Genomic DNA, 16,757 nt, shown 5'->3' on the forward strand with positions numbered 1-16,757 from the left:
AAGATAAAAACTCAATTGGACAATTACAAAGAGATATAAAAAAAGTGAGTGAAGAAAATACATCATTGAAAATTAGACTGGAACAAGTAGAAATGAATGACTCAAGGAGAAACCAAGAGGGAGTCAAGCAAAACCAGAGAAATGAAACAATTGAAAAGACTGTCAAGTACCTTACCAGAAAGACAACAGACCTGGAAAACAGATCCAGGAGAGACAATTTGAGAATAATCGGACTCCCTGAAAAATGGGAGGAAAAAAAGAGCTTGGACACCATTTTCGAGGAAATTATCAAAGAGAACTGCCCAGACGTTTTGGAAACAGAGGGTAAAATAGACATTGAGAAAATTCATCGATCACCTACTGAAAGGGACCCTAAAATCAAAACGCCAAGAAATATAGTGGCCAAGTTCAAGAACCATCAGACAAAGGAAAAGATATTGGAAGCTGCTAGAAAAAAACAATTCAGATATGGAGGATCCACAATAAGGATAACACAGGATCTAGCAGCATCCACATTAAAAGAACGCAGGGCCTGGAACATGATATTCCGAAAGGCTAAGGAACTTGGTATGCAGCCAAGAATAACTTACCCAGCAAGAATGAGCATCGTTTTCCAGGGAAGAAGATGGACATTTAACGAAATAAATGAATTCCATCTCTTTTTGATGAAAAAACCAGACCTACATAAGAGGTTTGATCTTCAAATACAGAACTCAAGAGACTTCTAAAAAAGGTAAAAAGAAATCTTGAGAACTATACTTCTGTCAAAAAAATATGTAAAGAACATATGTACAATTTGTCTTAGAAACTAGAGGTGGAAAGGAGATTATATCATAAAAAAGTATAAAGTGGTGGTACTACATCTCATGAAGAGGCAAAGGTAACCTATTATATCTGAGAGAAAGAAAGGAGGGAAATGAACATAGCGTGTATCAATAGACATATTCAATTTATGGTGAAACTTCTTCCACTTCATTGAAAAGTGAAAGGGAAGGAGTAAGCTAAGGGGAAGGGAATACAGTAATTTCGAGGAAAAGGGGTAAAATAAGGGGAGGATCTTTAAGGTGGGGGAGGGATCCTAAAAAGGGAGGGCTGTGAAAAGCAAGTGGTGTTTACCAGTTTAATACTGGATAGGAGGGTAAAAGGGAAGGAAAGGGGAAAAGCATAAGCAGGGGTTAATAGGATGGCAAGCAATATAGAATTAGTCCTTCTAACCATAAATGTGAATGGGGCAAACTGCCTCATAAAGAGGAAGCAGTTAGCAGACTGGATTAAAAGTCAGAATCCTACTATATGTTGTTTACAGGAAACACACCTGAAAAAGGATGAGACATTCAAACTAAAAGTAAAAGGGTGGAGCAGAATCTATTATGCTTCAGGCAAAACCAAAAAAGCAGGAGTAGCCATCCTCATCTCAGATCAAGCAAAAACAAAAATTGATCTAATTAAAAGAGATAAGGAAGGGCATTATATCCTGCTAAAGGGAAGCATCAATAGTGAAGCAGTATCAATATTAAACATGTATGCACCAAGTGGTGCAGCATCTAAATTCTTAAAAGAGAAATTAAGAGAGCTGCAAGAGGAAATAGATAGCAAAACTATAATAGCGGGAGATCTCAACCTTGCACTCTCAGAATTAGATAAATCAAACCACAAAATAAATAAGAAAGAAGTCAAAGAGGTAAATAGAATACTAGAAAAGTTTGATATGATAGATCTTTGGCGAAAGCTAAATGGAGACAGAAAGGAATATACTTTCTTCTCAGCAGTTCATGGAACCTATACAAAAATTGATCATATACTAGGGCATAAAAACCTCAAAATCAAATGCAGTAAGGCAGAAATAGTAAATGCATCCTTTTCAGACCATAATGCAATCAAAATAACATTTAATAAAAAGCCAGGGGAAAATAGACCAAAAAATAATTGGAAACTAAATAATCTTATACTAAAGAATGATTGGGTAAAACAGCAAATCATAGACATAATTAATAACTTCACCCAAGAAAATGACAATAATGAGACATCATACCAAAATGTGTGGGATACAGCCAAAGCAGTAATTAGGGGAAGTTTTATATCTCTACAGGCCTACCTGCATAAAATAGAGAAAGAGAGGGCCAATGAATTGGGTTTACAACTAAAATTGCTAGAAAAGGAACAAATTAAAAACCCCCAGACAAACACAAAACTTGAAATTCAAAAAATAAAAGGTGAGATTAATAAAATTGAAAGTAAAAAAACTATTGAATTAATTAATAAAACTAAGAGTTGGTTTTATGAAAAAACCAACAAAATAAACAAACCCTTAGTAAACCTGATTAAAAAAAGGAAAGAGAAAAAGCAAATTGATAGTCTTGAAAATGAAAAGGGTGAACTCACCACTAATGAAGAGGAAATTAGAACAATAGTTAGGAGCTACTTTGCTCAACTTTATGCCGATAAATTCGATAACTTAAATGAAATGGAAGAATACCTTCAAAAATATAGCTTGCCCAGATTAACAGAGGAAGAAGTAAGTAGTCTAAATAGTCCCATCTCAGAAAAAGAAATAGACCAAGCTATTAACCAACTTCCTAAGAAAAAGTCCCCAGGACCAGATGGATTTACAGGTGAATTCTACCAAACATTTAAAGAACAACTAACTCCAATGCTATGTAAACTATTTGAAAAAATAGGGATTGAAGGAGTCCTACCAAGTTCCTTCTATGACACAGACATGGTACTGATACCTAAACCAGGTAGATCGAAAACGGAGAAAGAAAACTATAGACCAATTTCCTTAATGAATATTGATGCTAAAATCTTAAATAAGATATTAGCAAATAGACTTCAGAAAATCATCCCCAGGATAATACACTATGACCAAGTGGGATTTATACCAGGAATGCAGGGCTGGTTTAATATTAGGAAAACTATTAGTATAATTGACCATATTAATAATCAAATTAATAAAAACCATATGATCATCTCAATAGATGCAGAAAAGGCATTTGATAAAATCCAACATCCATTCCTACTAAAAACGCTTGAGAGTATAGGAATAAATGGACTATTCCTTAAAATAATAAGGAGCATATATTTAAAACCTTCAGTAAACATCATATGTAATGGTGATAAACTAGAACCTTTCCCTGTAAGATCAGGAGTGAAACAAGGTTGCCCACTATCACCATTACTATTCAATATAGTACTAGAAACTGTAGCCTTGGCAATAAGAGCCGAGAAAGAGATCCAAGGAATTAGAGTAGGAAATGAAGAAATCAAATTGTCACTTTTTGCAGATGACATGATGGTATACTTAGAGAACCCCAAAGACTCTGCTAAAAAGCTATTAGAAATAATTCAGAATTTTAGCAAAGTCGCAGGATACAAAATAAATCCACATAAGTCCTCAGGATTTTTATACATTACCAACACAATCCAACAGCAAGAGATACAAAGAGAAATTCCATTCAAAATAACAGTCGAAAGTATCAAATATTTGGGAATATATCTACCAAAGGAGAGTCAGGAATTATATGAGCAAAATTACAAAACACTTGCCACAAAAATAAAGTCAGATTTAAATAATTGGAAAGACATTCAATGTTCTTGGATAGGCCGAGCGAATATAATAAAGATGACAATACTCCCCAAACTAATCTATTTATTTAGTGCTATACCAATCAGACTCCCAAGAAACTATTTTAATGACTTAGAAAAAATAACAACAAAATTCATATGGAAGAATAAAAGGTCGAGAATTGCAAGGGAACTAATGAAAAAAAAGTCAGAGGAAGGTGGTCTAAGTGTACCTGATTTAAAGCTGTATTATAAAGCAACAGTCACCAAAACCATTTGGTATTGGCTAAGAAATAGACTAGTTGATCAGTGGCATAGGTTAGGTTCACAGGGCAAGATAGTGAATAAAAATAGCAATCTAATCTTTGACAAACCCAAAGATCCCAAATTTTGGGATAAGAATTCATTATTTGACAAAAACTGCTGGGAAAACTGGAAATTAGTATGGCAGAAACTAGGCATGGACCCACATTTAACACCACATACTAAGATTAGATCAAAATGGGTCCAAGATTTAGGCATAAAGAACGAAATCATAAATAAATTGGAGGAACATGGGATGGTTTACCTCTCAGACTTGTGGAGGAGGAAGGAGTTTGTGTCCAAGGGAGAACTAGAGACCATTATTGATCACAAAATAGAACATTTTGATTACACCAAATTAAAAAGTTTCTGCACAAACAAAACTAATGCAAACACGATTAGAAGGGAAGTAACAAATTGGGAAAAAATTTTTACAGTTAAAGGTTCTGATAAAGGCCTCATCTCCAAAATATACAGAGAATTGACTTTAATTTATAAGAAATCAAGCCATTCTCCAATTGATAAATGGTCAAAGGATATGAACAGACAATTTTCAGATGATGAAATTAAAACTATTTCCACTCATATGAAAGAGTGTTCCAAATCACTATTGATCAGAGAAATGCAAATTAAGACAACTCTGAGGTATCATTACACACCTGTCAGATTGGCTAAGATGACAGGAACAAATAACGATGAATGTTGGAGGGGCTGTGGGAAAACTGGGACACTGATGCATTGTTGGTGGAGTTGTGAAAGAATCCAACCATTCTGGAGAGCAATCTGGAATTATGCCCAAAAAGTTATCAAAATGTGCATACCCTTTGACCCAGCCATACTACTACTGGGCTTATACCCCAAGGAACTACTAGAGAAGGGAAAGGGTCCTGTATGTGCCAAAATGTTTGTGGCAGCCCTTTTCATAGTGGCTAGAAGCTGGAAGATGAATGGATGTCCATCAATTGGAGAATGGTTGGGTAAACTATGGTATATGAATGTTATGGAATATTATTGTTCTATAAGAAATGACCAACAGGAGAAATACAGAGAGGCTTGGAGAGACTTACATCAACTGATGCTGAGTGAAACGAGCAGAACCAGAAGATCATTATACACTTCAACAATGATACTGTACGAGGATGTATGCTGATGGAAGTGGATTTCTTCAACATAGAGAAGAACTAATCCAATTCCAATTGATTAATGATGGACAGAACCAGCTACATCCAGAAAAGGAACACTGGGAAATGAATGTAAACTGTTATTTTTACCTTCTGAATCCAATTCTTCCTGTGCAACAAAAAATTCGGTTCTACACACATATATTGTATCTAAATTATACTGTAGTATATTTAACATATATAAGACTGCTTGCCATCTGGGGGAGGGGGTTGGGGGAGGAAGGGAAAAAATCTGAATAGAAGTAAGTGCAAGGGATAATGTTGTAAAAAATTACCCATGCATATGTACTGTCAAAAAATGTTATAATTATAAAATAAAATAAAAAATTAAAAAAAAATAAATAACCAAATTAACAAAAACCATATGATCATCTCAATAGATGCAGAAAAAGAATTTGATAAAATCCATCATCAATTCCTATTAAAAACACATGAGAGCATAGGAATAAATGGACTTTCCTTAAAATAATCAGTAGCATCTATTTAAGCATAGCATCATATGTAATGGGGATAAACTGCAACCATTCCCATTAAGATCAGGAGTGAAATAAGGTTGCCCACTATCACCATTACTATTCAATATTGTATTAGAAATGCTGGCTTTGGCAGTAAGAATGAATTAGAGTAGGTAATGAGGAAACCAAATTACTACTCCTTGCTGATGATAAGATGTTATATTTAGAGAACCCCAAAGATTCTACTAAAAAGCTATCAGAAATAATCCACACCTTTAGCAAACTTGCAGGGTACAAAATAAAGCCACAGAAATCATCAGCATTCTTATATGTCACTAACAAAATTCAACAGTTAGAGTTACAAAGAGAAATTCCATTTAAAGCAACTACCAATAGCATAAAATATTTAGGAATCTATCTGCCAAGGGAAAATTAGAAACTATATGAACAAAACACAAAATACTTTCCACAATACTAAGCAATTGGAAAAACATTAAATGCTCTTGGATAGGGTGAGCAAATATAATAAAGATGACAATACTCCCTAAACAAATCTATTTATTTAGCACTATGCCAATCAGACTACCAAAAAACTATTTTAATAGAAAAAAATAACAACAAAGTTCATATGGAAAAACAAAAGGCCAAGAAATTCAAGGGAATTAATGAAAAAAAAATCAAATGAAGGTGGCCAAGCTGTACCAGATCTAAAATTATATTATAAAGCAGCGGTTATCAAAACCATTTGGTATTGGTTAAGAAATATACTAGCTGATCAGTGGAATGGTTAGATCCAAAGGACAAAATAATCAATAACTGTAATAATCTAGTGTTTGCTATTGATCAGAGAAATGCAAATTAAGACAACTCTGAGATACTACTACACACCTGTCAGATTGGCTAAGATGACAGGAACAAATAATGATGAATGTTGGAGGGGATGTGGGAAAACTGGGACACTAATACATTGTTGGTGGAGTTGTGAAAGAATCCAACCGTTCTGGAGAGCAATTTGGAACTATACCCAAAAAGTTATCAAATTGTGCATATCCTTTGATCCAGCATTGCTGCTATTGGGCTTATATCCCAAAGAAATACTAAAGAGGGGAAAGGGACCTGTATGTGCCAAAATGTTTGTGTCAGCTCTTTTTGTAGTGGCTAGAAACTGGAAGATGAATGGATGTCCATCAATTGGAGAATGGTTGGGTAAATTATGGTATATGAAGGTTATGGAATATTATTGCTCTGTAAGAAATGACCAGCAGGAGGAATACAGAGAGGTTTGGAAAGACATCAACTGATGCTGAGTGAAATGAATAGAATCAGAAGATCGCTGTACACTTCAATGCTGTATGAAGATGTATTCTGATGGAAGTGGATATCTTCAACATAAAGAAGATCCAACTCACTTCCAGTTGATCAATGATGGACAGAAACAACTACACCCAGAGAAGGAACACTGGGAAGTGAATGTAAATTGTTAGCACTACTGTCTATCTACCCAGGTTACTTATACCTTCGGAATCTAATACTTAACATGCAACAAGAAAATAGGATTTACACACATATATTGTATCTAGGTTATATTGTAACACATGTAAAATGTATGGGATTGCCTGTCATTTAGGGGAGGGAGTAGAGGTAGGGAGGGGATAATTTGGAAAAATGAATACAAGGGATAATGTTATAAAAAAAATTACTCATGCATATATACTATCAAAACATTTATAATTATAAAATAAAATAAAATAATAATCTAATGTTTGATAAACCCAAGGACCCCAGCTTTTGGGATAAGAACTCAATGTCTGACAAAAATTGCTGGGAAAATTGGAAATTAATATGGCAGAAACTAGACATTGACCCACACTTAACACCATACGCCAAGGTCAGGTTCACATGGGTTCATGACCTATGCATAAAGAATGAGATTATAAATAAATTAGAGGAACATAGGATAGTTTACCTCTCAGACCTGTGGAAGATGAATGAATTTATGTTCAAAGATGAATTAGAGATCATTATTGATCACAAAGTAGAAAACTTTTATTATATCAAATTGAAAAGTTTTTGTACAAACAAACCTAATGCAGATAAGATTAGAAGGGAAACAATAAACTGGGAAAACATTTTACCATCAAAGGTTCTGATAAAGGCCTCATTTCCAAAATATATAAAGAACTGACTCTAATTTATAAGAAATCAAACCATTTTCCAATTGATAAATGGCCAAAGGATATGAATAGACAATTCTCAGATGAAAAATCTATTTCTAGCCATATGAAAAGAGCTCTAAGTCATTATTAATCAGAGAAATGCAAAATAAGATAACTCTGAGATACCACTACACACCTGTCAGATTGGCTAGAATGACAGGGAAAGATAATGCAGAATGTTGGAGGGGATGTAGGAAAACATACATTGTTGGTGGAATTGTGAATACATCCAGCCATTCTGGACAGCAACTTGGAATTATGCTCAAAAAGTTGTAAAACTTTTGAACCAGCAGTGTTACTACTGGGCTTATATCCCAAAGAGATCTTAAAGAAGGGAAAGGGACCTGCAAGTGCAAGAATGTTTGTGGCAGCCCTCTTTGTAATGGCCAGAAACTGGAAACTAAATGGATGCCCATCAATTGGAGAATGGCTGAATAAATTGTGGTATATGAATACTATGGAATATTATTGCTCTGTAAGACATGACCAACAGGATGATTTCAGAAAGGCCTGGAGAGACTTACATGAACTGATGCTGAGTGAAATGAGCAGGATCTTCTGGTATACTTCAACAACAATACTATATGATGATAAATTCTGATGGATGTGACCATTTTCAGTAATGAGGTGAACCAAATCACTTCCAATAGAGCAGTAATGAACTGAACCAGCTACACAAGCGAAAGAACTCTGGGGGATGACTATGAATCACTACATAGAATTCCCAATCCCTCTATTTTTGTCCACCTGCATTTTGGATTTCCTTCACAGTCTAATAGTAAACTATTTCAAAGTCTGTTTCTTTTTGTACAGCAAAACAACTGTTTGGACATGTATACATACATTGTATTTAATTTATACTTCAACATATTTAACATATATTGGTCAACCTGACATCTGGGGGGAGGAAGGAAGGGAAAATTAGAACAAAAGGTTTGGCAATTGTCAATGTTGTAAAATTACCCACACATATATCTGGTAAATAAAAAGTATTATTAAAATAAAAAAAATAGAACAGGTATCATGTGACATAAAATATCACAAAATTTCAAGCCAACCATATGCTAGATGCCCAAAAAACCCATCTGCTTTTGTTACCTGTGGTTCTCTATCATGATTGCATGGGTCCTTCTCATAGCTTTCTGCATAGATCCTGATTGTAGTTCTCTTGCCACTGGATGAACTGACCCTAAATATGAGCCTGGAGGCATTAGAGAAAATGATTCGCAGTCCCTAGGAAAGAGGAAATACAAAACAAGTGAATTAATAAATAAATACATAAATCGAAACCAGCTGTGGAAACCAGTATATAACTATGTCCTCAAAGCATCACAGCTGGTTGTGAACAAAAAAAGACAAATCTACACTAAATGTGACCTAGAAAGTACTTAATGTTCTGTAGATAATAAAGAGAGAATAAAAACAAAGTTTATGGAATTGTCATTTATAATGGTATTTAACAGACATTTTATGTAATCAATGTCAATTTTATGGTATAGTATTGTCATCAAGTTGCCACTATAGAAGAATTTTCTCTAATCTCAGGGGCTTAAACTTGCATGGAGAGGAATAGGTAAATTGATAACCCTTAGGATAAATCCATAGGACACATCATTATTACTCAAACTCCCTTTTAGATGTATTCTGTATCCTAGAGATTTACAGGACAATAGTACAGATCATACCAGATAAGCTCATCTATTAAAAGATGAGTTCCTAATAACTTTGTCTAAAGGGACACCAACCAAGATTGCACATAAAATTAATGGAGACAAAAGGGGAAATGAGTTGCTGCAAGTTTGGATCTATGTGCCCAAGCTTCCCAACTTCTACTCTCTGGTCTATCTAGATTACATCAGCACTCAAAGTGATACAAAGCTTTTGTACATGATGGCTTCTTCCCCTAATTAGGTATGGGTGGGAATTCAGAAGCATCTTTTCCTAATATCATTGTCAACAGATGTTTAATGGACAATAATAATAACAGTAGCTAATATTTATATAGTACTTACTATATGCCAGACCCTGCACTAAGCACTTTACAATTATTATTTCATTGGCTCTTGCAAAAACTCTGAGATGTTCAATACTTTTATTACTTCCATTTTACTGAGAAGGAAACCAAAGCAAATAGAAGTTATGTGAATCAGCCAGCATACAGTAATAGAGATTGAGTTAACCATGTTAGAGTAACTTAATTTGATGTTAAACTCCTCCTCCCCACTACTATTATCCCCACTCACACCTTTATTTTTAATAAAGTTTTATTTTTTCAATAAACAAAAATCTTGTTTCTTTTACTCCCACATTCCCATCATCCCTTTTTCTAGTTATAAAATCTTGTAACATATGTCTAATCAAGCACTACAAAAGATTTCTCAGTGTGCTCTCTGAGCCCATCACCTCTTTATCAAGAAGTGGTTCACATACTCATAATGGGTCCTCTGGAACCATGGTTGGACACTGTGAATTAGAGTTCTCCAGTCTTTGAGATTGTTTGTTTTCATGCTATTGTTGTTATTGCACAAATTATTCTTTTAGCTCTGCTTTGCTTCAGGTCATAGAAATTTTTCCAGGTTTCTCTGAAGTTATCCTGTTCATCATTTCTTACCATACCATCACATTCATATAACATTCATAACTTGTTCAGCCACTCCTCAACTGATGAATACCCCTTCAATTTCTAGTTCTTTTCCATTATAAAAACAGTTGTTATAAATATTATTGATATTTTATATATAAAATATATATGTGTATATAAATATAAATAAATATGGATCCTTTTAAAACTTTTCTTTGGGTTTAGTCTTCATATCCACTGCCTCCTATAAATGCATCTCTTTCTATCTTGGCTAATTTCCACATTCCAGTTAGATGAAAGTGTAGATTGCTCAGTGCCAGAGCCTCAGGTCACTGGGTACCTCTTCAGACCTTTGATCTACTTTCATTCTTACCCCAGAATATTTGTTCCTGGGAAGGGTCATAAAGGCAAAGATGTTGCTACTTAACTTTGGCTAAGTAAGTTCAAATTCTGTTACCTTTATAAATCCCTGTTGTATTTCAGTTATTTCTGATTCTTCCTCCTTCCTTCTTCAGTTCATCTTATGGATGAGGAAACTGAGGCAAATAGTCATAAGTGACTTGTCTAGATTTATTCTATGAAGATGAATTTTCCTATTCTAAACCTGATGCTCAATTAATTGCACCACCTAGTTGACCCCTGTAAATCCCTACCTTGAACCTAACTGCTGATGTTAACTAGTTTTGTGACTTTAAGTCCCTTCAAAATTGTGGAACATCTTTTCTCATTGGTAAAATGAAAGCATTTGAAGAAATGATCTTTCTGTGCCTTTAACTTCTATGAATCTTTCCTTTTTTGTGATTATATAATACTTAGAAGCTATACTGTGCTTGAAGCTTTAAAAAATTGCCTTTCAGTGGTTATCCCATTCGGTCTTCAAAACACCTGCATGTAGAGCCAGATCTCAAAAATAAATTGTTAAATTTTCAGTACAAGCATTTATAGCTCTGAGTTCGATTTATTATTGATTATTTAAACTTCAGAAAATGATAGAAAAAATTAATAATGCAGATTAAAATTAAAACTATGTATAGTTTTTCTGTCCTAGAAAGCTAGTTAAACATTTATCAATGCTCCACTGCCTATTTTCATTCCCATTGATAGATTAGGAGATGTAGCTTAGATTAATTGACCAATATCTATTTAAAAATGAAGTAGGATTCAAGGATTCTAAATTGAGTATCCTAACCAATGTACCTACCATCTAGCTTCCTGGGATTCTTTTTGTCCTGCGTTTCTCAGACTTCTCTGTTAATACCCAGCTTTTGGGATGTGATAGTCCAATTCTATCTCAATGAATATTGTCACTTGAAAAACACCATAAACATCTTTTCATCTAATTTATTCAGGACAGGAAGCAGTAATTAGCTAATGGCTGCAACCTAATTGCCCATGGTTGGATTGAATGGCCTTAGATATTTTTTACCTATAAAATAGAGACAAGAACAATTGTACTAACTTATAAGATTGTTGTAAGGATCAAATGTAAGATATATTATTCACAGCTGTAAGGTAAAGAACAGGGTCTATCCCATCTATCTATACTTTATATTACTTCTCTCATCTCATCCCACCCCACCCAAGCTTGGGAATAATCATCAGCACAATTCTAGATAAACTTTGGTGTAATGAATGAACAAAAGATTGTAAGATGAGAACAGTAAAAAGAGAGCTTTGTTTACATATGTGTTGTAATCCTTCTATTTGCTTTTCTCTTCTTGCTGACTAATGAGAATAGCTGGCTCATGAGAATTATATCCTAAAAGAATTTCTAGAAAACAAAATAATATGGGGGAAGGAACGAGGCCAAGAAAATCCAAGGATCTCAGGAGTGAGGGAATTCACTTCAAAAGAACAGCTAATCTTGATTAACTATCTAGGCTTAAGTCCCAGTATCCTTTATACTGAAGCCTCTCCATGTTGAAAGAAACCTGGACATTCAAGTTTGGAGCCAGGGGAACAATGTTCTGACAAATTCTAATCATTTGGGACATTTGTTTATGCCAAGAAGAACTACAGAGAGGAAGGCATACAAAATTAGAATCTTGGTGAGAGACAATAATCCAGGTCCCTTGGAGGAATCTAATAGTAAAGATATTGATGATGATGACAGTTTTAACAATAATATTGTATCTACTTTAAAATAGATATTGCTCTTTGGTATATTGTGCATAATGCAAGTATACATCAAAGAGCTCTAAGATTTGTGAAGTATTTTGAACATCTTATTTGATCCTCAAAACAAAACTATGAAGTAGGTGCTATTATATTTTATACATAAGGAAATTGAGGCACAAAGAATTTAAATTTTTAATTGTCCATAGTCACATAGCTGATAAGGGTCTGAGATGGATTTGAACTCAATTATTCATGATCCCACGTCTGGCACTGTATCTTCCTTGACACCTCCCTCTCTCCATATCAGTCATTCTTAACTTATGTTGTATTATGGACCCCTTTAGCAATCTGATGGAGTAACCCTACTGTGATTACTGACTACATTCATAATTGAAGAAAATGCTAAATTTAAGTCTTAAAATAAAGATATAATATTTTCCCCATCCAGATTCAAGAATCTTTTAAAATACATCTGTGGACCCCATCCACGGTCCCTGAATTAAGAACTCCTAACTAGGTAGAACTGACATGTATTGTATAATAGAGAAAAACAGGGATTACAGGCCAACAAAGGCCCAAGCATCAGGTGGAGGAACAAGGAAATTTTCCAATATAAATATAAATTAGTAACAAACCCTTACTTTCATCATCTCTCCTGCTGAAATTACTTCCACTGGTTATCTGCACAGGTAATATGACTCAAGGAGGTCAGAAAAACCATAGTGAATAAATAACTGAACTTAAATTAATATATTATTTTAAGTTTGACAAAAGCCCTTTATACATAGTCATTCAATTAGTTTTTATGAATATATACTATATGCTACTCTGATAGTCAGCATTTGTAGTGAAAATTTCTATTTACATTTTATTATATATCATGATATCCAGCCTTGTCCCTGAAGAAGTAAAAAGAAAATATAACATTCTCTTTTTGTGGGAGAGAGAGAGGACTTGGAATAGAAAATTGAATGTTTTGTCAGATGCATATTCTGATCATTGCTTTCAATCGACTGGTTTCCTTGTTACAAAGTAACAAGTATAAACAGGCAGATGGGTTGAGGACATATGCAGAAATATGCCCAACAAATCCCCAAATATCAATAAAACTTTTTTTTTAAAATTAGAAGGATCATTCAAATCACCATTAGAGAAGTTTCTATTTGAATAGACTGTCAGTTTATCATGGGTAGAGATAATTTTGTCTTTTCTTTGTCTCAGCAAAAGTTATTACAGCTGGAGGGGCAGAACCAAGATGGCAGGGAGGACACATGCCTCTATCAAAGCTCTTCCTTGCTCTCAGACTACTTCTTTCATGAAATGGCCTTGGGATTAGTGCTTGACTGAAACAACCCACAAATATTGGGAGTACAACACATTACCAACAGAAGATACCCTCAAAATTCACCAGAAAAGGTCTATTTTTGCTCACGGGCAGGCAGACCTCAGGCAGGCAGTGAGAGCATGGAAGGCAGCTAAAGCTGAACAGACTAGAGTGGGACAGGATATGCTCTCAGCCAACAGAAAATTTGCAGGGAGAACTTTGCCACAGTGTGAGCCACTTTGCCCTGGCAGTAAGCCTGTAGATCAGCAGAGAAGTTTTAAACACAGGGGGTAAAGACTATAACCTTGAAACGCTACATTCCCTTGTGACCTGGCCACTTCCACCCAGCACCCAGAGTGTCTCAGCACACTCACAGAGTCTCAGAGTGCACCTGTTGTGCAGGCAGCACAGTTATTACTGTTCCGCTGCTGCTTCACTGTTACTTCCTGTTGTGTGTAGAGGAAGCTTGGTAATACTATATTGCCCAAAAAGCAGACCACCGCTTTTCTTTTCTTTTTGTTTGTTTTCTTTATTTCATTTTTATCAAAATCAGTAAAAAGTTAAACTGAGCTCTAACTATAGATAGCTTCTATATGGATAGAGAGCAGACTTCAAACCCTGAGGAGACTCAAAACAGATTGATTCTAGATGAAACCCCAAAGGGGGATATGATTTGGTCTCCACCACGCAAAACTCTCATAGAAGAAATTAAAAAGGCTCTTACAAGAGAGCTAGAAGAAAAATGGGAAAAGGAAAGGGATGCTTGGCAAGAGGGTCTAGATAAGCCATCCTACTCATTAAAAGACAGAGTGGATAAAGGAATCAAATACCTGAAAAACAGAATTAGTGATGGATTTATATGTGAATTCTGCCAAATATTTAAAGAACAATTAACTTCAATGTTATATAAGCTATTTGAAAAAATAGGGATTGAAGGAGTCCTACTAAATTCCTTTTATGACACAGACATGGTACTGATACCTAAACCACATAGGTTGAAAACAGAGAAAGAAAATTATAGACCAATCTCTCTAATGAATATTGATGCAAAAATCTTAAATAAAATATTAGCAAAAAGATTACAGAAAATCACCCCCAGGATAATACACCTTGATCAAGTAGGATTTATACCAGGAATGCAGGGCTGATTCAATATTAGGAAAACTATTAGCATAATTGACTATATCAATTAACTATAAGCATAATTGACAATATCAAACAAAATTAACAAAAACCATATGATCATCTCAATAGATGCAGAAAAAGCATTTGATAAAAATCCAACATCCATTCCTATTAAAAACACTTGAGAGTATAGGAATAAAGGGACTTTTCTTAAAATAGTTAGGAACATCTATTTAAAACCATCAGAAAGCATCATATGTAATGGGGATAAACTGGAAACATTCCCAGTAAGATCAGGAGTGAAACAAGGTTCAGCAATAAGAGTTGAGAAAGAGATTAAAGGAATTAGAGTAGGTAATGAGGAAACCAAATTATCACTCTTTGCAGATGACATGATGGTATATTTAGAGAACCGCAGAGATTCTACTAAAAAGCTATTAGAAATAATCCACTACTTTAGCAATAAATCCATATAAATCCTCAGCAGTTTTATACATCACCCACAAAATCCAACAGCAAGAGATACAAAGAGAAATTCCTTTTAAAATAACTGTTGCTAGCATAAACTATTTGGGAATCTATCTGCCAAAAGAAAGCAAAATTATAAAACACTTTCCACACAAATAAAATCAGCTCTAAACAACTGGAAAAATATTAAGTGCTCTTGGGTAGGTTGAGTGAATATAATAAAGATGACAATACTCCCTAAACTAATCTATTTATTTAGTGCTATACCAATCAGACTCCCGAGAAACTATTTTATTTTATTTTATTTTTTATTTTTTAAAATTTTATTTATAAATTTTTTGACAGTATATATGCATGAGTAATTTTTTTTATAACATTATCTCTTGTATTCATTTTTCCAAATTATCCCCTCCCTACCTCTACTCCCTCCCCTAAATGACAGGCAATCCCATACATTTTACATGTGTTACAATATAACCTAGATACAATATATGTGTGTAAATCCCATTTTCTTGTTGCACGTTAAGTATTAGATTCTGAAGGTGTAAGTAACCTGGGTAGATAGACAGTAGTGCTAACAATTTACATTCACTTCCCAGTGTTCCTTCTCTGGGTGTAGTTGTTTCTGTCCATCATTGATCAACTGGAAGTGAGTTGGATCTTCTTTATGTTGAAGATATCCACTTCCATCAGAATACATCTTCATACAGCATTGAAGTGTACAGCGATCTTCTGATTCTATTCGTTTCACTCAGCATCAGTTGATGTAAGTCTTTCCAAACCTCTCTGTATTCCTCCTGCTGGTCATTTCTTACAGAGCAATAATATTCCATAACCTTCATATACCATAATTTACCCAACCATTCTCCAATTGATGGACATCCATTCATCTTCCAGTTTCTAGCCACTACAAAAAGAGCTGACACAAACATTTTGGCACATACAGGTCCCTTTCCCCTCCTCAGTATTTCTTTGGGATATAAGCCCAATAGCAGCAATGCTGGATCAAAGGGTATGCACAATTTGATAACTTTTTGGGCATAGTTCCAAATTGCTCTCCAGAACGGTTGGATTCTTTCACAACTCCACCAACAATGTATTAGTGTCACTCTTTCATATGAGTCGATATAATTTCAATTTCATCATCTGAGAATTGTTTGTTCATATCCTTTGACCATTTATCAATTGGAGAATGGTTCGGTTTCTTATAAATTAGGGTCAGTTCTCTATATATTTTGGAAGTGAGGCCTTTATCAGAACCTTTAACTGTAAAAATATTTTCCCAATTTGTTACTTCCCTTCTAATCTTGTTTGCATTAGTATTGTTTGTACAGAAACTTTTCAGTTTGATGTAATCAAAATCTTCTATTTTGTGATCAGTAATGATCTCTAGTTCTCCTCTGGTCATAAATTCCTTCCTCC

At 34.5% G+C, this 16,757-nt stretch overlaps 1 protein-coding gene across 2 annotated transcripts in view; it reads right to left on the reverse strand.

Moving 5' to 3' along the window:
* The window catches only part of PGM5 (phosphoglucomutase 5), a 212,719-nt gene that overhangs the window by 34,886 nt on the left and 161,076 nt on the right, over nucleotides 1-16,757 (reverse strand). For both annotated transcript variants that reach the window (XM_074280735.1, XM_074280734.1), the window contains one exon: nucleotides 8,818-8,952. In XM_074280735.1, the coding sequence (XP_074136836.1) occupies nucleotides 8,818-8,952 (135 nt within the window). The remainder of the gene's footprint in view (nucleotides 1-8,817; nucleotides 8,953-16,757) is intronic.

The sequence above is a fragment of the Sminthopsis crassicaudata genome, chromosome 1 (assembly GCF_048593235.1).
Source record: "Sminthopsis crassicaudata isolate SCR6 chromosome 1, ASM4859323v1, whole genome shotgun sequence".
Taxonomy (NCBI): Eukaryota; Metazoa; Chordata; class Mammalia; order Dasyuromorphia; family Dasyuridae; genus Sminthopsis; species Sminthopsis crassicaudata.